The following is a 24,649-nucleotide window of genomic DNA, read 5'->3' on the forward strand; positions in this document are numbered from 1 at the left end:
GAGGAGGGGAGGGAGGAGGGGAGGGGAGAGAGGAAGGGAGGGGAGAGAGGAGGGGAGGGAGGAGGGGAGGGGGAGCTGCTCTCATTCCTCTCAAGTCCTGGCTCTGCTCTCCTGGGGTCATGTGAGCCCCTCCCTGGATTTTCAAAGGTTCCCAGGACCCTCGGGCCTGGAGGCTTCAGGAGGATGAGCCCAGCCCCTCTGGGAGGAAGTGATTCTGGGTGATTTTGTTGGAGAAAAGGGCTCTGCTGCTACAAACCAGTTTGAAAACCATGCCCCTCATTGCAAGTCAGGTCCAAAACCACAGGGAACCATGAGGGTTGTTCCCTCATGTGCCCCGGAGAGGATCCTCCAGGTGCGCGCTGCCCTCCCCCAACCCCCCTCCCCCACACGATCCTTGCTGAGGGCGGCGATGCCTTTAGAGCGCAGAATGTTCTAGCAAAACCAGGAACAAGCAAAGCCACCATCATCTCTGAGATGTCCCTTGGTTCTGAATGAGCAAATCAAGAAACAAGAGATGAGAAGTTTCACTCCAGGAAACGAGCAAAGCTCCCGGCGTGCAGAGCACTGCCTCTCGGGAAATCCCAGCGTCGGCTGGAAAGCCAGCAGGGAGGTCTGGAGACAGGGACTCAGCCCACAGCCCTCCTGGGGCTGAGGGTGGTGGCCAGCATTCCCCCTCCTGGAGGCAGCGAGATGCAGCCGGTGGGGGCATCACCCCAACCCGCGCGACATGGGCCCCACACAGCAGTGCCCAGGGGACTCGGGCCCTGTCAGCCCCGACGGGGACACACGCCTGCGTGTGAACCGTGGCTACACAGGTCACAACTTCAACAACTACAACATAGGTTTCTTTTTTTTTTACATTTAAACAAAGAAAGAGCAGATTAATTTTTTTTTCTTTTCTTTCTTTATTCTTTTTGGTCTTTAAAGTGACAAACAGGAGGAAAAGGAACACGCTCTTACAAAACAGAGCAAGTTTATTTTCCTTGTACTGTTGAAGCCTGGTTTCCCAGGGGCGGCCCTTGGCCTCCTCCACACAGTACTGGTCACTCGTAGCAGCATCTGGGGGACAGGTGGCCTTGCAGGCCAGGTGCTGGGTGCCCAGCGGGCCCCACGCTCTGGGATGCACTTGGAGTGGGAGATGGCGGGCAGGTCCCCCAGCTCTCAAGTGCACAGAGACCCCGCACCCAAGGGCTGGGGAAGGACCCCACACGTGCAATTGGGTTTTTCTGAAGCCTGCGGGAGACCAAGCTGAGTCTGTGAGACGGCTGCCTCCAGGACACTGCGAGGCGGGGACAGCTGCCCACACCAGCCGCTGGGCGAGGCCGGGGGACCAGGCCTGGTTCCTCCATGGGACCCCAGCAGGCGAGGCAGCAGGCGAGGCCGGGGCGGCAGGCCCAGTTCCTCCATGTAACCCCAGCACGTGAGGCAGCAGCAGCCAGCAAGTCACGAGTCCCGACTGCCTCACGAGCCAGGGCAGCCACAGGCTGAGCGGCGGGAAGAAATATACTCAGTGAGCCACTGGGCTCAGGGCCATCCCTTCCCTGAACACACTGCTGGTCCCCGGGAGACCTCACACCAGGCTGACCACCACGCCCAGCGGGCTCTGCACGCAGCCGGCCAGAAGGCTCCCGGGTCCCTGAACGCAGGCCGGAAGCTCCAGGACAGCAGGTGCGCCCTCATCGTCGGTGACCTTGGGGAAAGCAGAAAGAGGCAGAGGTTTAACTCACGGTCGAGTATGGGGAACCAGCCCTTCAAGGTCTGAGCACCAGGCCAGGGTGCCCCGGAGGGTCTGAGGCTCACCCGGAACCCCCAGCACCCCCCAGCTCCCACCGGCCCTCCTTCCCTCAGTGCCCACAGGTCGGCCATGCTGGGGGAGAGTGCAGAGTCTTCCATGATTGGGGGCTCAGCCCACAGGACTCGCCCTGAAGTCCCACAGTCCACAGGCCCGACACGCGGGGCCATAGAGAAGCCAGCGAGCCTGGAGCCTTGTGGCCTCTTGGTGGGGGCTGATGGCCATGCCTGTGCCAGGCTCATGGTGTGGAAGGACCCCCATGCATAACTCTGAGGACCCTCGTCTCGCACTGATGGCCCCGTGGAGACCTAAGCCTGGGGGTGTCCCAGGGTGGGGAGGGAGGGCTAGACCCTGAGGGGAAAACCCTTTTCCAGATCTGTGCGGAGCCCCAGGTGTCAACCCTGCTTCCATCGCGTCCCACCTGAGCCCACGCAGGCCCTGGATGGCCACCTCAAGCAGAGAGACCTGGCGGGGACAGACGGTCCCCTCAGCCCCACAACCCAGGGCCAACCCTGGGCCCTGAAGAAAGCAGCCCCCCAGATCCAACAAACAGAGGGCCAGACACTGTCAGCCCCAGTTCTCCACCAGCTGGCGGGTGGAGAGTGCAGGGACAGAGAAAGGAGCGGAGCCTGCAGAGCCCAGGGCACACGGGACCACGCCAGCCCCGCCACTCCTCCTGCCAGGAGGAAGGCGCTCCATGGGCCCTGCCTGACCACAGCAGGGCAGGAGGGACCTGCCCCTGTCCCAGCCCCACCGAGAGGCCGCTGCCACTTCTAGTGCTGCGCTCGTGGAAGCCCTGAGCTGCCACGGGAGAAACTGCAAGCGCCCTGAGACCACCAGGCTGTGAGGAAGCCCAGCGGCACGTGGGGAGGCCTGGAGGGCACCTGCAGGCGTGTGGTGTGTGAGAGTGAGGGTGTGTGAGAGTGTGAGTGTGAGAGGGGCTTCTTTCTCCTCACGTTGGGCATTCTTGAGTGACAACACTAAACAATGTGAAGACCAAGCACCAAGCCGGGATGAACGCTGCAGAGAAGAAAGGGCTGGCAGCGTCTATAATCCTCTACGTGGATGGGCTAAAATCATTAATATAAACACCAAGTCTTAAGTTAACCAAACATTGTGAGTGTGTGAGTGGATGTGTGTGTGTGATTGTGAGGGGGATGTGTGTGTGAGTGGATGTGTGTGTGATTGAGTGGATGTGTGTGTGTACGTGAGTGTGAGTGGATGTGTGCATGTAAGAGTGGATGTGTGCGTGAGTAGATGTGTGTGTGAGTGGATGTGTGAGTGGATGTGTGTGAGAGGGTGTGTGAGTGGATGTGAGTGTGTGAGTGGATGCGTGTGATAGTGTGAGAGAGTGTGTGAGTGGATGTGTGTGGATATGTGTGAGAGTGTGTGAATGGATGTGTGCGTGAGTGGATGGGTGTGATAGTGTGTGCGAGTGGGTGTGTGTAGATGTGTGTGAGTGGATATGTGAGTGTGTGAGTGGATGTGTGTGAAGGTGTGTGAGTGGATGGGTGTGATTGTGTGAGTGGGTGTCTGGATATGAGTGAGTGGATGTAAGAGAGTGTGTGTGAGTGGATGTGTGTGTGTGTGAGTGGGTGTGATTGTGTGAGTGGGTGAGTGGATGTGTGAGTGGATGTAAGCATGTGTGAGTGGGTGTGTGAGTGGATGTGTGTGATAGTGTGTGTGAGTGGGTGTGTGTGAGTGAATGTGTGTAAGTGTATATGTGTGTAAGTGGATGTGTGTATGTGTGGGTGGATGTGAGAGTGTGTGAGTGGATGTGTGGTGTGTGTGGATGTGTGTGATAGTGTGAGTGGGTGTGTGTGACTGGATGTGTGTGTGAGTGGATATGTGTGTGAGTAAATGTGTGAATGTGTGTGAGTGGATGTGAGAGAGTATGTGAGTGGATGTGTGTGAGTGGATATGTGTGTGTAAATGTGTGTGAATGTGTGTGAGTGGATGTATGCGTGTGTGTGTGAGAGAGGTGTGAGTGGTTGTGTGAGTGGATATGTGTGTGTAAATATGTGAATGTGTGTGTGAGTGGATGTGTGTGTGAGTGTGTGAGTGGGTGTATGTGAGAGTGGATGTATGTGTGAGTGGATGTATGTGTGTGTGAGTGGATGTGTGTGTGTAAATATGTGAATGTGAGTGGATGTGTGTGTGAGTGAATGTGTGAGTGGATGTGTGAGTGGATGTGTGTGTGTGTGAGTGGGTGTGTGTGTGTGTGAGTGGATGTGTGTGTGTAAATGTGTGAATGTGTGTGTGAGTGGATGTGAGAGTGGATGTGTGTGGGTGTGAGTGGATATGTGTGTGTGGGTGTGTGTGTAAATGTGTGAATGTGTGAGAGTGGATGTGTGTGGGTGTGAGTGGATATGTGTGTGTGGGTGTGTGTGTAAATGTGTGAATGTGTGTGAGTGGATGTGTGAGTGGATATGTGTGTGTAAATGTGTGAATGTGTGTGTGACTGGATGTGTGTGTGAGTGTGAGTGGGTGTGTGAGAGTGTGAGTGTGTGAGAGGATGTGTGTGTGAGAGGTGTGTGTGAGTGGTGTGAGTGGATGTGTGTGCAAATGTGTGAATGTGTGTGAGGGGATGTGTGTGAGTGTGAGTGTGTGTGTGTGAGAGTGTGAGTGTGTGAGTGGATGTGTGAGTGGATGTGTGTGTGAGAGTGGATGTGTGTGTGTGAGTGGATGTGTGTGTGTGAGTGGATGTGTGTAAATGTGTGAATGTGTGTGAGTGGATGTGTGTGAGTGTGAGTGGGTGTGTGTGAGAGTGTGAGTGTGTGAGTGGATGTGTGAGTGGATGTGTGTATGTGAGTGGATGTGTGTGTGTAAATGTGTGAATGTGTGTGAGTGGATGTGAGAGTGGATGTGTGTGGGTGTGAGTGGATATGTGTGTGTGGGTGTGTGTGAGTGGGTGTGTGTGTAAATGTGTGAATGTGTGTGAGTGAGTAGATGTGTGTGAGAGTGTGTGAGTGGGTGTGTGAGAGTGTGTGAGTGGATGTGTGTGGTGCGAACAGGAGAGAGAGCCTCTTCATCTTCCATAGAAAAAGCACGTAACTAACGTCTAAATAGAAAACGCAAGGATCAAGCAGGAGTAGAAGTACGTCGTCTAGAAATACGAAGGTGAATTCTTGTCATTACATACTGCATGTGACCACTCTACTTTTAAAAATTGAACATATATAGTAAGACTGACACAAACACAAATCAAATAGAAGTTGCATTTTGGACCATCTCCCAGTCACGTCCGAGGGGGCACAGGAGGCTGAGGGTCTCCAGAGAGAACCAACACAGCCCTGAGCAGTGGAGGCCCCGGCTCTCCCCACGCTGGCCCCCAGGCAGCCCCTCCGCTCGGGTGTGCGGACGCCCAGGACCCACTCTGTGCCTCCCTCTAGGGAGCCAGTGCAGGGGCAGCAGGCGGGGCTCAAGGAATCCTCTGCCAAGGCCCAGCCTGGCCTGGGGGGTACATCTGCCTCCCTGGGCCTTCCAGCACAAGGCCGCACCAGGCCCAGAGAAGACCCCAGGGCAGGAGGGGTGAGGGAGACCCTGGGACACTTCCTCCCAGCTGCCCTCAGCTGAGTTCAGCTCAGTGACATCGACGTCCCAGAGCTATGGTCCCTTGGAGCACACGGCGGTGAGGTGCCAGGCGGTGGCCGGGAAGGGGTGCCTGTGCCCTGCCTCTGTCTGCATGGGTCACCATCCCAAAGGTCAGAAGAGGCCACCGGTTGCAATCGCAGCACATCACACACAAACAGGCTCAGTCCCTCACTTGGCGGCCGCCACCCCCAGGTGTCCCAGGCTCAGGGAGCCGATCTGACCCCATACAGGAGCCTGACTTTGGGGTGCACAGGAGGATCCCCATTTCCTGACCTCTTGTGTCCTAGCTGCCCTGGGGGCTCCATCATAACCTCCTCGCCCAGAGCAGACCCAGCCCCAGGCCCCGTCCCAGGAAGCACCCCCAGGGTCGGGGGAAGCCCTGGAGTGTCACAGACATTGTGCGTTCTCCGCTGTCCCCAGAAGGACTCACACCATGCTGCTGGGTGTGGCAGGGACTGACTCTTGCCACCACACAAACTAGAAAGACCTTGTAGGGCCCCGGCTTGGGAGACCCTCCAACCCCAGGAAAGCTGGCTGTCCAGTCAAACGGAGGGACAGAGGCTGCCAACCCCAGTTCTCCACCAGCCCGCAGGCAGAGAGGGAGGGGACAGGGAAGGGAGTGGAGCCTGCAGAGCCCAGGGCACAGGGGACGATGCCAGCCCTGCCGCTCCTCCTGCCAGGAAGGGGGCGCCCCATGGGGCCCTGCCTGACCACAGCAGGGCAGGAGGGACGTGCCCCCATCCCAGCCCCGCTGAGAGGTCGCTGGAGGGACCTGCCCACAGCAGGTCCTTCCCTGCTTTCGGAAGATCCTGGCTTTCCCGGGCTCACGAATGCACCCCTGTGAGCTCTGCCTCTGTCTCCACAAGGCCTTCTCCGTGTGTCTCCAAGTCTTTGTGCCCAAATTTCCCTCTTCTCATGCAGGCACCAATCATTGGATTTAGGACCCACCCTGATCCAGTACGACCTCCTCTTAAGTTCATTCCATCTGCAGTGACCCTATTTCCAAATAAGGTCCCACTCACAGGGACTAGGGTGGACCTGAATGTGCCTTTTGGGCGACATGATTCAACCTACTGCCCCACCCCAAGATGAAGCAATGGAGACCTGGTGGGCAGTACCGTCCCAGGGCCCAGGACAGCACTGTGCACTCTGGCACTCGCAGCAGGGACATCTGTTTAAGCTGTGTGTGTGCAGGTGTGTAGGTACAGGAGTGCGCATACGTCCATGTGCAGGTGCATACACAGGAGTCCACGAGCATGAGCAGGTGCAGATGTGTGAGTACAGGGTTGTGGGCATGTGTTCATGCGTGTGCATGTGTGTGTGTGCATGCATGTCCATGCATGTGTGTGTTCATGAGTGTGCATGTGCATGTGTGTGCGTTCATGTGTGTGCATGTGTGTTCATGCGTGTGCATGCATGTGCATCTGTGGACATGCTAAGCAAGAACAAGCAAAAAGCCAGGATCCCACAGAAGTGGAGGACTCTGATGCTTCAGGATCCAAGCGATGAGTGAAAAGCAGAAGATGGACTAAATCCACAGAGAGGCCACTGACCACTGAGATGCCACGAGCCGGCGAGGGGTGGCAGGAGAGGGTCCTGCCCCTGGAAGATGGCCTGGGGTGCAAGCAGCATCCACGCAGTCGGTCAACGTGCACGTGCCTCACAGTCCCACAGAGCCCAGGAGGCTCTCAGAGGCCCCACTGACACGGTCCCCAGCCCAACACCAGCTGAGACCTGCCAGGGGCACCGACAGTGACTCCTAAGCAGAGCCATGCATCAGAGCCTCCAAACCACGAGGCTTCACTTTCTAGTCCTGGAATAACTTCCTCCGACCCCGCAGATTCCGTATGGGAAGCTGAACAGTTCCCTGTGAGAAACGTTCGCCAGGATTAGAGCGGCCACACAAACGCATTCCTACAAATACCGTTTTCCATTTCTCAGAAGGAAGAGGCAGCTGTGATAAGGGCAGCCTGAGCCACCCGCTCCACAGCTGACAGGGAGGAGGAGGCCGACCCGAGAACTGCAGCGGCTCCACCTATGTGTCCTGCCCCCGGGGGGTCCCTCCCAAACTTCTAGGGAGTCACCAGGCACTGTGCACAAGACAGGTCAGGAGGAGGGCTGTTTGGGGCGTCCGCAGAGGCCACAGCAGGTGCTGTGGCACTAGTGGGGTCCCCGCCATGCCTGGAACCTGCTCTGTCCACCCCTTCTAAGGCAGCATTTTAGGGTTTGAAAGAGGCTCGAATCAAAGGCAACTGTGCTTCCCTGAAAAGAAACGCAGCCCCGGGAGGTCATTAAAACTGTCCAAGTCCTTCTCCATCAACAACAGCATAACCTTTGGAAATGTCGGTAAACATCCATCAGCCACTATCCTCATTAGAAAAATGCGTAACGGACCTTGGGAGGAAACAGCCCGGACGGGCCCTTTGTCCCGAACAGCAGCAGTGGCTTTCGCAAGGGCCTTCCCTCTCCCAGCAGCAGAGACACGGACTCCAAAGCCGGAGCAGCACTGGCCGCTCCTCACGTCTCTCCTACTTTCCTGGCGTGGCCCTCGCTCATGGAGCTGAGCTCAGCTGCTCCACGTCGCTGAGGCCTCAAGGACACGAGGCGTCCTCAGGAACCTGGAGGCCTTGGGGCCCCACCTGCCTGGGAGCCCGCAGAGCCCTCACCTGGACATGGGGTCGGAGTCTCATGCTCACCTACCTCTCTCCCACCCCACTGTCTCTGAGGCCCCAAAGACACCAGCACCTCCCTGCCTGGGCCACGCCTTCTCCATGGTGAGAAAGCTGGTGGCTCACACCCTCCCCACAGCTTGTTGGAGAAAAGACTGGGACAGCCAGAGTCCCCCGAGGGAGCTGGGTGTATCCCACAGCTCTGCACATCACAAGGAGGCGAGGGGCAGGGAGAAGCAGCCGGCGTGGGGCCCTGCTTAGGCTGGAAGCCCGGAAGGACGACCGGGCCCTGCCCAGATGTGGCCACGGGAAGGCCGGGGAGACCAGGACTGGAGCAGACCTGGGGCCGTGGAGAGGCCCTCGGAATCCTATCACAGCGGATTTTAAAAAACGAGGAGTCTCTAAAAATAGAAAGTGAATGAAACGAAGATGCCGAAGTGCGTTCCGAGGTCATGACTTGGCCGCAGAGAGAGGGTGTGACACAGCCCAAAGGGCCAGACCCCAGGACAAAAAGATGGGCAGGGCAAGCTCAGGCATTCGCTTGCACCACCCACCAGGACGCCTGCGGGCACCCTCCTTGGTGGGTGGTGTCAGGGTGTTTTCTTCCTAACCCATCATACTGTATCATAATAATATTATATATATTATTTCAGTAATATGTGACATTATATTGTTATATTTTAAATATTTTACACACCTATATTAAATGTTGATATACATATATTAACCTTTACATCTATAAAATGGATCATGTTAACATTAAGAGTCAAGATTTCTGGCATCAGACACAAAAGTGAATCCCAGCTGTGTCGACTGCAAAGGTTTCGAAACCGCAGCGGCCCCAGGAGCAGCAGGAAGCGGGGCTCCCAGGAACGTGGCTGCCTCAGGCCTGAGCCAGAAAATGCACAGTGAGCCCAGATGACGTGGCACGGCGGGGGCAAAGCCGCCAGCAGGCTGCTGTGGTCACCACAGGACACGGATGCTGGCCTCTGTCAGCTGACCCAAGATGGCACCGTCTGAGCATGGACAGAATAGCGCTTGGATGGATCGAACCTGACTGGATATGTCAGCAAGCACGTGCACTTTTATGAGACACACGCTCAGGAGGGACTCCTCGGCCTCGCTGGAAGGGGCTGGGGAACCAGCCCCCGCATCTGCCCTGGCCTCCGTAAGAACTCTGCAAGCGGGGGGTGGCCGCAAGTCTTGGTGCAGTGCCACTAAAAGCTGGTAAGGAAAGAGGTTTTTTTGCAAGAATTCCAGTGAGTAAATGAAGACCAGGGCCAGCACCTCATAATCCCTCACGAAAGAGCAAATCTTAAAGTGATCACCAACGGTGGGCAGAGCCCCAGGGTGAAAACCTGGGTGAACCTGAACAGATTAGGCTGATAACCCCAAGCCTACAGCCAACCCCAGGGTCTCCAGCCAACCCCAGGGTCTCCAGCAGAGAACAGCCTCCTGCCGGGCAGGAGCCCCTCCTGCCGGGCAGGAGCCCCCACTGCCCCTAAAGGGGTTCTGACGAGAGAACGAGCCCCATGGTGTGGAGGAAGTCCCACCCCTCCACTCCCAATCCTCTGACACGAGGCACATGCCCTGTCCAAGGTGTCGAAGCCCGGTGAGGTCAGGGGCGAGGATTTGGAGCTGCAGGTGAGACCCAGGAAGCAACTAAGACGCCTGGCAACAGGTCCACATGGCATTAGGGCATCTCACCGGAGGTGGGCACAATGCTTGGCTTTGAAGGCACGGATGGGCAGGGGCCTCCAGCAGCGTCCCCCGACACTGGGAAAGTCCCCCAGGTCCCAGGCACCTGACCCCCCGAGAAGCAACTCCAAACTCCCTGGCACCTGCCCGCCTGTCCCCCCAACACGGCCTCAATGCCCAAGTTGCTGGCCAGGAGGAGGCGGCAGGGACCGGCTGCAAGGCTGCTGGGAGCCAGGAGGTAGGGTGGGGCCTGAGCCCCTGCAGCAGGCTCAGAATTATAGGCCTCTGTTTCCTTCTGGAACAAAATAATTACAGCCTTCACGTGGGACCTGAATTCCCTGAAATCAACGCAGGGAAGTCAGCAGGGAAGTGGGAAGTCAGCAGGGAAGTGGGAAGTCAGCAGGGAAGTCAGCAGGGAAGTGGGAAGTCAGCAGGGAAGTCAGCAGGGAAGTGGGAAGTCAGCAGGGAAGTCAGCTGAGAAACCCGTCCTTGGAAGCAGAAGAGCGTTTTTATTTAGAGTTGGAGGAAGAGAAAAGCAAGTTTTGTGCAGGAAGCTCAAGGATGCTGTTCTAAAAGAAAAACATACATCAGAAGCCAAAGCCTGGAGACAGCGGCGTTGCTGCTTCTGCCCCAGAGACTCCAGCGAGCACCACGCTCTTCCAAGTCCCGGCAGCTGCTCCTGCTGACTCAGCACTCCAGTGCCGGGCAGCTTCCTGATTATCATCTTTATTTCCCAGGAGAAATCAACATTATGAAGCTGAAGGTCAGAAGTGGCCCATGCTGCCCCCATAGCCTGTGCACCATGGACCTTTCTGGAGCAATGAGCCCCTCCCTCACCCCCACAGACCCCTGAGCTGAAGCCCATCTCTACCCCTGCTCCCTGGGATCTTCCCTTCTGTCAGACGAGAGGCTGGGGTGGACTCTGGACTGTGCCCACACTGCCCACACACACAGCACTGGAGATGCGGAGTGAATGAGACCAGGTGCTCCTCGTCCCGGGAGCCTGGGAACAGCACCTTCTGCGACATGGTGTTTGCGATGTGATTAAATGAGGATTTTGAGATGAGCAGCCCCTCTCGCCCTATTTGCGGGTCCTCAGATGCCACCAGGGTACTTTGAAGAGGCAGAGGCCTTGTGCCCATGGAGGCAGAGCCTGGGGCGACGTGGTCATGAGAGGGGGACGTCTGGACCCCTAGAAGTTGCAGAGGCAAGAAAGCTCCTCATCCGGAGCTGAAGGTGCACAGCCCTGCACGCCTTGACTCACGCTCCTGACCCCCAGAGGCGCGGGAACAAACGCCTTGGTCTCAGGGCCCAGTGTATGGAAGTTTGTTACAGCAGCTACAGGAAACTCACAAAAGACAAGGATGACCCCAGGGACACGGGCAGTTCCGTAGCGCAGAAGCCGGTGCTCCCAGCTGCTGACAGAGGCTGTGCTGGGTACATCCCCGAAAGTCTCCTGCCAGAGCAGGAGGGGAAAGGGTTGGGCCCCTGGACCCGTCCAGCCTGCACTGTCTGGGAACCTGTGAAATCTCCCCCTTGCCCAAGAGGCCGGGACACCAGGAGAGCAAGTCCCCACTTCAGGGAGATGCCCAGCTTCTAGTCTGCGTGTCAGCGGAGCACGGCCTGCCCCGGCCACGACAGGGCAGAGCAGGAGGGGCCTGTGCAGGACCAAATGCCCCTGTTGGCCTTCAGAGCGCCCAGGACCGGATGTCCCTTCAGCCCTCACGGCTCCCTGAACACCAGGCAGCCCGCCGCCCCCTCCCATCTGTAGTGGTGCTGGGGTGCAGGGCGGGCAAGGCCCCGAGCCCCTCAGGTCCTCCCCACAGGGCTGGCCAGTGCCACCCACTCTCCGCCACCCTCCCTCCTGCTCCCGCACAGCGCACACGTCCAGTCACCTGTCATCTCCACCCGCCTCCGCTACTCTGAAGCCTCTGCCTCGAACTGCCAGTCTGGGGAGCCTCCTGACCCCGGCACTGTCCTGGCCCAGGTCCCCCCAGTGAATGCAGATCCCTGCCCCCAGCCCCCTGCCTGACCCGCCTCTGAGCTTTCTCCTGAGATGCCTCCAGCCAGGCCTCAGGCGCCTCCCGAGAACTGGAGGCACCCCTGAGGGTGGGGCCCCATCAGGGCACAGACGGTGACTCCCCTAGTTCCAGGAGTGACACCTGCACACCGCCCAGCCTCCCCCGTCCCCCGCCACGCTCCCTGTCCTCACAGCTGGAAGTCATTTCTTTTATTTATTTGTAAAGCTATCAGATTTTTTTAAAGTTTCGTTTTATTTTTAACTGACAAATAATAACAAGACCATCTCACTCCTCTGTCTGTAATTATCCAACAGCACCCACAGTCTGTGCTTTGGCCCACCAGGCCCTTAGTCAGCCTCTGCCCACTTCCGCAACCCCTGGAACATGCCCTGCCCTCCTCCTGCCTAGAACACTCACCCCCACCCTCGCCCCATCAGCTTCTGATTAGCTCACCATTCAGAGCCTGGCTCCTGCCACCTCCTCCAGGAAGCCTTCCCGGATCCCAGTCCAGGCCAGGTTTCTCGCTGGATGCTCTGCTTCCAGCCCCTCTTCCCTTCCTTCTCAGCAGTTCCTGTGTGTGATTATGCACTAATTTGGGAAGTGGTGATTCACAACCCTCCCCATTCCACCCCCCCTTCTAGCCTGGGTCCAGTGGAGTGCTTGGCCCTCAGCAGAGGGGCGGGTGGGTGGTGAAGGAGAGACCAGGGGAGCAGAGAGAGGACCCTGAGCCTGGACGGGGGCAGGACCCCGGCCCGAGGCCCCGGGGCTCACACTGGGGAGGAGCTGCCTTCCCCTCTCAGGCTCGGTGGGCCCAGGCAGCGGTGGGGTGTGGGCGAGATTGCCTTCTCTGTGTCCCCATTCCCAGCTTCACGACAAGCCTGGCCAGGCAGCTCCTGCTGGGCCCCTGACTCTGCAGGCCCAGTGCCTGTACCTGATGCAGGAGGCTGCTCCCAGGCACCATCACCCCAGAGCCTGGTCTCCACCACCTGCCCCTGCCCCGGACCTCAGCTCTAACCCTAGGGGATCCCTGTGGGTGTAGGAGTCCCAGGGAATGGCATCTCCTGCCGGCCTGAGAAGGCACAGTGGTCACCTCCAAGGGCAGCAGCCACAGGCCATTCACAGGTCCCAGAGCCGGCCATGGCCACCAGGGTGGAGTGCCGCTCACTCAGAGGCGGGTCCTGTTGTCACCCAGAGAGTGGTGAACGAACAGGCTCAGAGGTGTCAGCTCACTAAGACTGCAAGAGCAGGTGACCAGCTGGGACAAGGCCCGACAGCCTCTCTTCCTGCACAGGAGGCCGGCCCAGCCTCGGCGAACCTGGGTCAGGACCTCACATGGAGGGGTGCCCAAGTGTGCCACACAGCCAGGCATACGTCCTGGCGTGGCCCCTGCTGAGGCCGATGTGCCCGTCCCTTGTGCCAGCCAGGCCGCCTCTTGGCACCGCCGGCCACAGGCCCAGTGCCCTGGCACCCTGTGGTCTGTGGGGCATCCGCCCACCCCTCAGCTGAGCCTCCAGCCCCGCAGCAAGCTGAGAGTGAGGGGCCTCTCACGGGGAGATGCTGGGCTCAGTGTCCCTGCAACGGAGCAGATCTCGCTGTGCCTGCGGTGACTGCTCCCCAACAAGTGCCTCGGGCAGCAGACACCCACAAACCTCAGGAAGCTTCTGGCACCGCCCAGCTGTCCTCGTCCTTGGGTGGCTGCAGGAGCCGCTGGGGCCAGGCCAGGGTGGCCAGTGGGCGGGGACTGGGAGGACGACCTTCCTCAGAAGGCCTCCCTGCCCGAGCTCCAGCCCCCATGCCAGCCTCCTCCTCCCGCCCCTCCCTTGGGCATGGCCACCAGCGCCCCACACCTCACTCAGCCTCTGCTCAGGGAGGTGTACCTTCACGGTGGTGTTGGCGGGTCCCCCTTCCCAGGAAAGGCAGGTACCCCTGCATTTCCCCTACAAGGAGCAGACCAGAGGTGCACTGCTGACACTTCAAAGCAAACGTGTCCCCCAGGGACCACCAACCCCACAGAGGACAGGAGATCCCAGGCCCCACGAGGCACCAAAAACCCGACCAGGCACGCACCACTCTGCGCTTTGGTGCTGAAAGGATCTGGCACCCCCACTCCCAGAGCAGGGGGCTGGTCCTGGCGCAGGCCCCTAGCACAGGCACTGCCCCCCGTGGAGGCAGGCAAACCCGTCTGGTGAGATTCTTCCTCTACTTCCGGATAAACACAGCCGGCCCTGAGCCTGCAAGACTGCGTCCTCCCGTCCTCCCAGTTGGGCACTCCCTGCCAGCCAAGGCCTCGGGCCTCACTTGGGGACGTCCTGCATGGGGAGACATCATGCCCTGTAAATGCCTGAGTCCAGAACTCGGGGAGGGCCCCCCAGGACAGCAGACGGGAGTCCTCTGACCTTCCTCCTACCCCTCAGAGGATAGCGTCCTGGCTTTACACATTCCCCAGACTCAAGCTGAGAGGCGGCGCCCACACCCACTCCCCAACCCGGCACCTGCCCCACCTCTGCCCCAAGGCCCCAGAACTGATCAGAAAAGGGCCTGGTTCCTGGGGTTGGGGGAGCAGCCACATTTGTGTCTGGCCTCAGGACAGCAAGGCAGATGTAGCCAGGTGGCTGGAGGGAGCGGGTGAGGCCAGGCCAGAGCCTGAGCAGCCAGGCAGCCTGGGGACCCTGGGGACCACAGTGGTGTCTCATCACTGCTTCCACCCAGAACCCCAATACGCAGGGTGCAGCAGTGGAGGGGCACCCAGGCACTCCAGTCCCCACCCCCACCGAAGGCTAAGGCCCAAGGATTGTCACCTGGGAAACTCTAAGGCCTCTGGGCAGGTGGCCAGGGCAGACAAGGTCACCAGACGTCACCAAGGCCTAGGCGGAGCCCTGCCCCTGCCCTCTGCATACAGCCCCCGGCCCTGGAATCTCTGCATCCAGGTGGCAATTAGGCCATGGAGCCAGGAAGAAGAGCACAGAGGACCACCCGCTGCCCCCACCCAGAGGGGACTCCTCCCTGGCCTGCCTCTCCTGCCGGGGAGACAGGAAGAGCATCTAGGAGGTGCTGGGAGGCCTCTGGAGCTGGGAGAGCGGCCTTCAGAAGCTCAGGGCAGACAACAGCCCCTCGGCAGGCTCCAGATGCCCCACACAGTGACCCGCAGGGACATGGGTGGCTCCCCCAGCCCCACGAGATGACACCCCCACACCTCCACACAGCGTAGTGCCCCCCAGGTACAGGAATCCACACAAGGCCTGGCTGGAGATTCTACAAAGTGCTCATAGGAGAGGCCAAGAGTGAGAAGCTATCCCCAGGAACATGTCCTGGGTCCCCGGCGCCTGGCCACGCACACAGCCTGCTGACAATGGAGTGCGCACTGACCCAGGAGGAAGATTCGGGGGTGGTGGGGGCAGGGCTGGGCCAGTCTGGGGAGTCGAGGTGGGGGCTTCATCTGAGGGTGGGAAGCTCACCTCGCCCTCCCTCCTTTAATGTCCTGGGATGGCCTATCCGTGTGCAGGAGGGAGACTCCCACTCTGATCTTCGGGAAAAGCAGTGAGAGTTTGCTCCCTGCTGACAGGGCCCCAGCCTGGACTCTCCCCTCCCCAGGACCAGTCAAGCCACATCCCTGACTCCAAACAACTAAGGAGAGCATGAGAATCTCCCTTCTGGCCTTTGAAAAATGGCTGCCAAACACAAACTCACTTTGTGCTTTGAACAAGCACCGGTGGTGACTGGCCTCCTTACAGCGCGCCTCTTGTGTGAATCAGAAGCGCAGATGACATTACCAGTGAGGGCAACCATTTTCCAGATGCCTGGGCCCCAAGCAAGGGAGCTGAGGAGCACAGGCAGCGGCTCCCTGGGCCTCAGGGCTTGGAGCAGAGGCACAGCCTGGACACAGGTGTGAGCCTGGGCCGGGCCGGGGGAAGGAGGCTGCCACTGGCACACTCACCTGGTCAGGGAACCAGTTACGTTTCAAACTGGGTTAAGAGCTCCCTGATTTCCGGGGCCACGTGTCGCGCAGCATTTGCAGCCTCGGTTATAGCTTTCCGATACATCCCCTTCTTCTTACGGTTAAATCTCAGTTTGAAAAATTCAGAGAAAGGGGAGAGTTTTGAAATAGACAAGAACGACGTCGTCGGAGAACCAAACCACGAGACCTTCGCTTCTCGCCAAGACGGCTCTCCGTCCTCCTTCTGGCCGAGGCTGATGTCAAGAACACGCGCCGGCCACCAAGGAAAACCATGGATCTTACCCCACACGATGTCCCCCACGGCCACAGTCCTGCCGTCCTCCGTGATGCACTCCGACACGCTCTGTGTGTGCAGCCTGACTGTCAGGGGTGGCACGGTTTGGGGAGCCTCTCTGGACGCAGAGGGTGCCGACGTGCCGTGGCCAGGGGAGAGGTCACCCGTGTCTGCCGGTGTCCCTTCCGAGCCGGTCGATCTGGCCTCGTCGAGGCTGTCGCTGCTGCATGCCGACTCGCTGGCACAGTCCGCTCTCCCCTCAGGGCAGCTGACAAGAAAAGCCAAGTCCTCACCTCCCTGTGCGCCCTGGGGACAACTCTTGAAGTCATCTTCCTCACCCGAACTTCCGGAAGACAAGTCCCCCAGCCCACCGGCAGGGCCGTCCGCACAGGGCGCAGGCGAGCTAGCCCGCGGGTACCCGTTCAGCTCCTCCACCAGCTCGGCCCGGTACACGGGCTCGTGCTCGCTGTCCCCCAGGCGGTGGGGCTTCAGGCGGATCTTGGGGGGTGGCAGGTCCGCGCTGGGCGGCACGGGCCGCGTCAGTTTCAGCTTGGGGATGGAGGCCGAGGGTGCGCCAGATGGCCGGTCCCGGGACTCTCTGTCCAGCACCTCAGGGTCCAGGCTGCCATCGTCCTGGGGGACCTGCTGGGGACGGAAGGGCTCCAGAGAGCCGTGCACGCGGGAGGGGATCTTGACCACCTCTCCCTTGCCCTGGGGCGTGCTGTAGGAGATCTTGATGACCGGGCTCCGCGGGACCTGCTCTGCCGGTGCCCTGTCCTCCTCTCGCCTCTCCCTCTTGCTCCTCCTGGCCGTGGCCCCAGCCATGGGGTCGCTGTTCTCTGGCTCCTCCGGCTTGCGGAGTTCCCTGTCCGGGCCACTGCCCAGCCTCCTACGGGCCCTGGGCGTGGCTGGGGGTCCAGGGCTGGCCTCCAGAGGGCTCAGCGTGCTCTTGCACTTCTCACAGAGCACCTGGCGCGGCCGCAGGCGGATGGTGCTGAGAATGAGGCGTCCTGGGTCGCGGTTGCGGGACAGACGCCGCCGGGTGCGCTTGATGGTCCTAGGCGGCGGCTGGGGCACCCACAGCTTGTACGTGTCCCGGAGCCACAGCGGGTGAGGGAAGGGGGCGCCTTCGAAGTATGGCGGGTACGGGGGCAGGCTTCCGGCGGGCAGCGGCGGCACGAGGGGCGGGGTGGCTCAGGACCGGTGGTCTCAGGGGGCTGAACCCCGTGGGGAGGAGGTGGGGAGCCAGGCCCCAGCTGCATCACCTCTGCGTCCCCCTCTTCGGGGACCTGGCCATGGCTGTTGTTGGCGGGGGGTTCGTTGACCTGGGGCAGCAGAGCCGACGGGGGCAGGCCAAAGAGGCCAGACCTGGCAATGGAGAGAGAGAAACCACAGTGAGAAGGGACCCTGGCACACCCACCACCTGCACCCAGAGCCAAGGCCCCCAACCCATGAATGCTCCAGCAGGTCCGGGCAGCGAGCCATGCCCTGAGCCCACGCCCGCTATGTACACCCTGGGCTGGACACATCAGGGCAAGGCATGAGCCTTCCAAAGCCACGCAGCATGTAGCCTGGAGGCCAGCTGCTTCCCTGGCCTGAGAGAGGCACAGAGGCTCCGAATCTCAGTCCATGGCCCCGGGGGACATGTGGGGCCCGGCAGGAATGCTCCCAGGAAGCCTGACCTTGCTGCCTGTGGCCCGTGGCCCTGGGCCCCAAAACTCAGGCCCCTTGCTCACAGCCTCAGCCGTTCCCTCCTCTCCTCCCCGAGGGGCTGGGTGACTCAGGGAAGACCCCGTAGGGCCAGGTAACCCTTCACCCCCCAATGCAAGCCCCTGGAGAATGCCATCCTGCAGGAGCAGGGTTCCAGGTACATGACGTGTGCCTGGGGTGGGGCTGCATGTGGCCCAGGGCTGAGCCCTCTGGAGGTGGCCCAGATGCTTTCAGTGACTCCGAGAGACACCTCATCCCCATCTGCCCACACAACCTGGAAGGCCCTCCCTGCCCGCCTGGCACCCCCAGGCCCTCCCCCAACGGGCGACACGATCTGCAGAAGAAGGGGCACAAGGGGGGGAAGGGGCACAGGGGGGAAGGGGCACAAGGGGCAGGAGCAGCCACTGCTGGGGGAGCCACAGTTAAGGCCCTGCGGCTGCCACAGCCAGGACACCAATCCCAGGTAAAGGCCTTGTCATCCTGGGACTCGATGGGCCAGGCAGCCTGCACTTAACGGGCAGCACCCAGCACTGTGTGTGGCTTTGGGAGATTTGTCATCAGAAGCCGGTGGCAGCTCACGTCCTAGAGTGCAGGCCACCTCGCTGCATAGACACCCGGCTGCCCCATCATTCTCAAGGCCCAGTGCAACAACATCCCCGGGCCTTCTCCCACCCGAGAAGCCGCTGTGAGCACGTCAGGAAACCAGTCTGGGAATGCTGATGTTACCACAAACCACGGAAGACAGGGCCACGGAGTCCACGTGTTTCCACAGTGAACACGTGTCACTTGTAACAAATGGGATGCAATTTTCAGGACTGCTCTAGCTAAACCAGAGAAAGAGAGAGATGGAAAGAAGAGACAGAAGGGGCAAGACAGCACTGCGACTCGCTGGGAGGGCACAGCAGCGGCCTTTGGGCCTGTGAGGGATGAGCATGGGGCGGGGGTTCTGCTCTGTGGTGGGGGGGTGGTCACAGTGAGCCCCACCCACCCCATTCTTTCCTGGCCCAGCACCGCTGTGGTGCCTGCAGCCATGGGCTAGCGACGGCAGGAGTGTCTCCGGAGTGCGGGCCAGGCCCCCTGTGCACAGGGTCTCACTGAGCCCCGCAGCAGCCATGGGAACCAGGCTATCTCCCACTCTGATGGGCTGGCACTTCCTCGGGAAAGGAGAGTCAGGCACACGGGCCTAAGGGCGTGACGCACTGAGGCCAGTTCCGGGCGGCACCCTCACCAGCCCCAGCCAGGTGCTGGTGCCAGGACCGAGGAGCACAGACCCCATGCACCCGGGGCCAGCGGGCCACACCTGGCCACTCCAGCGTTTGTGAAGAAAGTTTTACCAGCACATAGCACAGTCCCCAGGCTCCTTTATACACTATCTGTGAGCCAGGCCATCGTGGGGCCACCCAAGCCAGCGACTTTCACTTACAGAAAAGGTTTGCCAGAGTTAAGCCGGAGAAGATGCGCCTTTGCCCAAATCCGACCCCCACCCCAGGGTTCCAGGCTGGTGTCTCCAAGTCCCCTGGTCTCATAGCCAGGACTGGCCTCCACAACCCATATCAGCAGCCAGTTCGTCATTTTCCACAAGCACTTTGTGAGCATTGAACACAAGCTGAGCATTCTGAGAACCAACCTCGTGTGCTGACACACAAGCACGTCCATGTGCGTGCACACTCCTCACACTGGTGCACACGCCTGCTGGGGCACGCAGGCACCCTGAGCTTCTGGGTCAGCGTGCTTACGGCCCCTTGCTGTTGGGGAAGCCAGGAATCCCTCCATAGGACCCACTGCACCCCATGAAAGGGCCTCAAATGAGGGCAAATGAGGGGATGTTGCAAAGAGAAGGCCCCCCAAGGAGCAGAAGTATCCCTGCCAGAGGACAGTGGCTATGACAGTCAGAGGGAGGGGGCAACCCTGCTAGGGCTGGGGAACATGGCACCCTGATCACACGGGGTTGTGGACTGGGCTGAAGGTGCCAGGAGCCTGAGGAGGGCCCCACAAATGGAGCCAGCCCCACCCCTTGCCCCAGGATCTTTAGCCACAGGGCTGGGGTTAGTCCCCCCCAGGCAGATCAAATGGGTGGGGAGCAGCCTGCGCTTTGCCATCCCCTTTGGGACCCTGAGTCACACCTGCATCAGTGCCCAGGGACCGGACAAGCCAGCCCTGCAGAAATGGCCGGTGACCCTGGCACGTCAGGCAGCCGTACTTCCTTCCTGGAGCTGCCACCCTGCCCAGGCCACACCCCAACGCACTGGTGGGTAAACAGGGTGGGAATAGCTCACTCCCCAGGCTGGAATGGATGGGGGAACCCAGCCCCTGGGATCTTGCAAAGCTAACAGCAGGGCCGCCGGGCTGCTGGGACCTCGGCTCCTGCCCTGCTTGAGCAACCCCATGAGATATAGATCACAGTCTTCCCATTTCAGAGTGGCCGGTGAGGCCGGTGAGACCAGGGAACATGCCTCCAGGTTGAGCGGGTGGGTGCTGGCTGGGGTCTGCTGCCTCCAGACATGAGGATGGTGCTGGCACAGGAAGAACCTCAGTGGCTCATCCTGGACCCTGGGATGTGAAGAGTGGTCCTTCTGGAAGTGCACAGGTCCAGTGTGGTTCCCCACACACCCACCCCTAGGGACAGGGCCCCGCAGGCCTGGCTGTGCCCCGCAGGTAACACCGAGCCTGGGCAGGTGGGAAGATGAGGTGGCCCTGGAGCCAGATGACCCTGCTGGGTCCAGGCTGCCCTTTTAGAGCCACCTGTTGGGCCCTGCCTGTGGGGAAGAGGACATGTGAGGGGCCCCGTGAAGTAAGCCTCACGCAGCATCCTTGTGAGCTCAGGGACAGAACAAATAACCGTTGCTTTGAGAAAGGGCTGGGGAAACTGAGGCAGGGGTGAGATGCCCAGGAGTCTCTAATTGCAGAACAGACCAGACCCCAAAGCAACAAGTACCACAGTGCCATTCCTAATGGTACAGCAGCGACCCAGCAAGGACATGGGGGCCCTGGAGACCAGGCCTGAGGTCCTCAGCCAGACACAAGTGGCTGAGCTTTAACTCGGCCATGGCGGCCCGAGGGCCTTGCCTGGATGTCAGCCTCAGCCAAACTCCCAGAAAGGCCCAGGCCTGAAGTCTGCCCGGGGCCGTGGCCGGGAGGAGCACAGCCCTGGCTGCCTGCCCAAGCCCCCTGCACTCACCGGCAGTGCCTCCCCACGGCTTCCCCATTCTACAGACCAGGGCCACGAGATGGCAGATGCCCACATGGCAGCCTCCTGTCTGCCCTCCAGGGCCCACATTCATCCTGGACCTTCCTTCCTTGCTTTCTGATGAGGAAAGGCCACCCTGTTGTGGCCTAAAGAGGTAAGGAAAACGTGGCTCCTGGAACAGGAACAGGCAGCCTCAGTGCAGCCCAGGACAACCTGAGTCTGGCACCCAAGACCTCGGCTGTGCTCCCGTGTCAGTCTAGAAAGCGTCTGCAGTCTCCCCACAGCCCTGCAGACACCCACAGCAGGACAGCATGTGGGAAACAGGGTGGGCGGGTCAGGCCTGCAGGGGGCAGTGGGGCCTCCTGGGGCCACCTCTCTCAGGGGTTAGGGAAAGCAGGCTGGCAGGGGAAGCCACAGGCTAGACACCAGGGGAGCACCTCCTCCAAGGCCTCCCAAGCGGAGCCTGCCTCACCCTGTGGGCACTTGCCCCAGGATCTCCAGGGGAGAACAGGTGGGGCCAGGTGGCCACGGCCAGCCCAGGTGTCCTGGACTCAAGGGTTTATGAGCCATCAGCATGGTCCCTCTCTAAGCCCTGTGGGGCTCCCCAAGTAGCACAAGGCCTGGTCCCCACCCCATACCCTCCTTACCCACTCACTCAGATGCCACCCCCTTGAGACACTCCTAAGACCAGCCATGCTAGCCAGGCCTCCCGGTGCGCTGGCCTTCAATGCACTAGGCCTGCGTCCCTCTCCCTCCCCAAGGGCAGAGGGCACATCCCCTCACCACTGCAGCCCTGGCCCGGTGCTCCCGCTGGGTTGTTGAGTGAATCATCCCAAGAGCAGCCCCCAGCAGTGGAGCCTCCACCTGGACAGGTGAGCCCAGGACAGAGCTCAGGGTGCCCTTCTGCTGGGACAGGCAGTGTCTGGGTGTCTGAGCTAGGGTGTGGCTCACAGAGGACGGTCCCCTGACCTTTCCAGCAGTCTGTGTCTGGAACCATAGGTAACCCACAACTGGGGGAGGCCGATAAATACCAGCTCAGGGATCGAGCCAGGCGGCCCTGGGGGCAGGCCAGCCCTTCCGCTCTTGGAGCCTCATCTGTCCTCAGCCACCCCTCAGCCAGGGCCACCCCACCGAAGATCCTCAACTGCAAGTATACACCTAAATCACCCACAAAACAGTGCAGGTCAGGGCAAGGCTTGCGTCATCAGCGCTCTGAAAGAAATCACCACATTGGTCCAGACGCGGGGAAGATACTGGAAGCTGCCTGCTCCGGGCTCAGCCCACTTCCTGGCACACAGTAGGTGTGCAGTGAACTCACCCGGATGTACACGCAGGCTGATACTCAAGAGAATCTTGCTTCAGATCCCATGGCCTTCCGGCACAGGCCAGGCAATTCCACCCACCTGCCAGGCCCCTCTCCCCTCTGCTTTGCAAACAAGGGAGATAATGCCATCTCCCAAACCGGCTGACAACAAACGCCGGCTGCTGAGCCCACCTCAGGCCTGCATCCTGGCGCCTGTGTGAGCGGGGCCGCCATTCCCATGGGATTGCTCTGAACAGGTGCCTGGCTGCCCGCCTCCTGCGCTCAACAGAATCTGCACAACGCCAGTTGCGCTGGGACCCACAGGTTCCCTGAGGTGGGCGGACACCTGTCACAGGGCTCCCAGCAGCTCTTCCCTACGAGTCAGCACCCACACTTGGGGACTGGGCCTCCACTGTCACACGTGAGGGATAAGGGCGGGCACCACACCCTGACAAGAAACTGTCACCTGGGGAAGGCAGGTCAGCACCCTGTGGTCCGAGGCAGGGCTGGAAACAGGAGTCCTGAGACTCAGAATACAAGGGCAGAGAACCGGCCGGAGACTCAGGCACAGGGGAGACAAGGGAGGGGGCAGGGGTCCTTCCAGGACAGCCTCAGGACTGAGGGTCCTGGAGAGAACAGCCGGGAAAACTCAGGCACAGGGACAACGAGGGAGGGAGCAGCAGTCCTTCCCGGACAGCCTCAGGACTGAGGGTCGGGGAGCCTGCTCTACCTTCAGATTCCCCACAAGGACAAGGGGGCCAGCCCAAGGCAGCAAGGGCGGCTGCTAAGTGGCTGTGCCCGCAGAGGCCTAGCTCCAGGCTCCGTGGGCGGCTCTGGTTACAGCTGAACGTGGCAGGCAGGGTTGACACCCATGCATCCTACAGCTGCCAGTTCCCACGCCGGGGGTCCCATCGGGCCTGGTTTTTTCCACGAAGTGCAGGTGGTGGTGTAGATTTGCAAACCAGGTTAGCCATGGGCCTCAGGGAAGAGAGCCCAAGGCCACTGCAGATATTCTCAGCCTCCCTTGTCTTGAGTCAAGGAGCCCAGGAAATGGGGCGACCCGCTGCTGCTCGTGCCCCTCTCCAGGGAAGAAAGGCCAGACAAGGTGGTGCAGGTTTGGCAAGGGTGCGGCCCTTCGGACCAGCACCGAGCCCAACCCTGCCTGCCGGAGGAAGCTGAGACTGACGGTGGAGGGGATGGCAGCTCCCAAGTGGCGATTCTGCAGCCCCTGAGTGTCGCTCCGTCCTGCCCGTGCACTCCCAGCGGTAGCCCACACGGAGCGGGCAACAGCCACACGGGAGCCATATGTTAAATCACATGACTTGTGGATAAATGGCTTCTGGCACATCTAATGAAGAGATAACGTCTGCGAAATAATTGTGGAAGGAACACGGTCCTCTCTGCTAATTCATGTCACTGGGCAAAAATCTGGGCTCCGCTGATGGAAAAAGTTGGGCCTTTACAAGAGGAGCCTTTTCCTGCTCCCAGTTTCAAAAGAAAGCCCTGCAGGAGCGCAGGGAGGCCACAGCCTGATTCATGCCTAATCATTGATCTGGCAGCGACAGCTCCCTGCCATGTGACACGGTGTCCAGGAGGCTCATCTGCACTGCATGGGTCCCTGCAGCCGGTGCACAGGTGTCGCTCGGGGGAGCCGCCCCGCCCTGCCCTGCGCCCCCCACCCAGGAAGCCAGGGCTCCCAGGGAATGTACCCATAGCTCCCACAGCTTGTACCTCTTTAGGTCCCCATGACTCAGGGCTCCCTGGCCTGAAACTGTTCTTAAAATGCACAGCTGGGCGCAACTGCTCTCCCTGAATCCAAACCTCAGCCGCGGAGTCACTCCCAGCAGCCAGGGGCCCATGGCCTTCGACAGGGCACCCCCACCTGTGAGTAATTGCCAGGGCAAGGCCACGGGGCATCTGACCCTCCCCCGTTTTAACGACAATTCTGCCAACAGCTGAATTCAACAGTGGGTCTGAACAAAGAAAAGTGCGTTAATTATGGCAGATGTGTGGAGTTCCGGGACCCCAGTCCCGCGCCCCCCTCCCGGGCCCGGCCCAGCGCCGGCCCCGAAAAGTCGCGACGACTTTGAGAACCACTTTCGCCCCCCGAGTGGCGGCCGCGCTCGCGCGCCCGGGAACCTGGGCTCGGCAGAAACCGAAAGCTGGCGCCAGGGTCGCGCCACCCCCACCCCGGAGGCGGGTCCCGGGTCTCCGGGCGGCGGAGGGAGGTGTCGGGGGGGGGACCCCAGGGGTGTCCCGGCCCGCGCCCCCGCTCACTTTTTCGTGCAGTCCAGCAGGATCCCCGCGAAGCTCCGCTCGCCGCAGCTCACCGTGACCACCAGCGCGCCGTTGACGACCTGCTCCACCCGCACGGGCAGCCGGCAGCCGGCGCGCAGCTCCATGCTCCCGCCGCGTCCCAGGCCGCCCCCGCCCCGCCGCCGCCGCC

At 60.5% G+C, this 24,649-nt stretch overlaps 1 protein-coding gene across 1 annotated transcript; it reads right to left on the reverse strand.

Moving 5' to 3' along the window:
• Nucleotides 1–887: 887 nt before the first annotated feature.
• Nucleotides 888–24,643, reverse strand: PWWP2B (PWWP domain containing 2B). Its single transcript, XM_017893864.1, is given in 4 exon segments — nt 888–1,690; nt 16,012–17,193; nt 17,196–17,371; nt 24,481–24,643. Coding segments are annotated over 4 exon segments (1,497 nt in total). The 5' UTR covers nt 24,606–24,643; the 3' UTR covers nt 888–1,676.
• Nucleotides 24,644–24,649: the final 6 nt, after the last annotated feature.

This window comes from Rhinopithecus bieti, unplaced genomic scaffold (assembly GCF_001698545.2).
Source record: "Rhinopithecus bieti isolate Rb0 unplaced genomic scaffold, ASM169854v2 scaffold_24263, whole genome shotgun sequence".
In the NCBI taxonomy this organism is placed as follows: domain Eukaryota; kingdom Metazoa; phylum Chordata; class Mammalia; order Primates; family Cercopithecidae; genus Rhinopithecus; species Rhinopithecus bieti.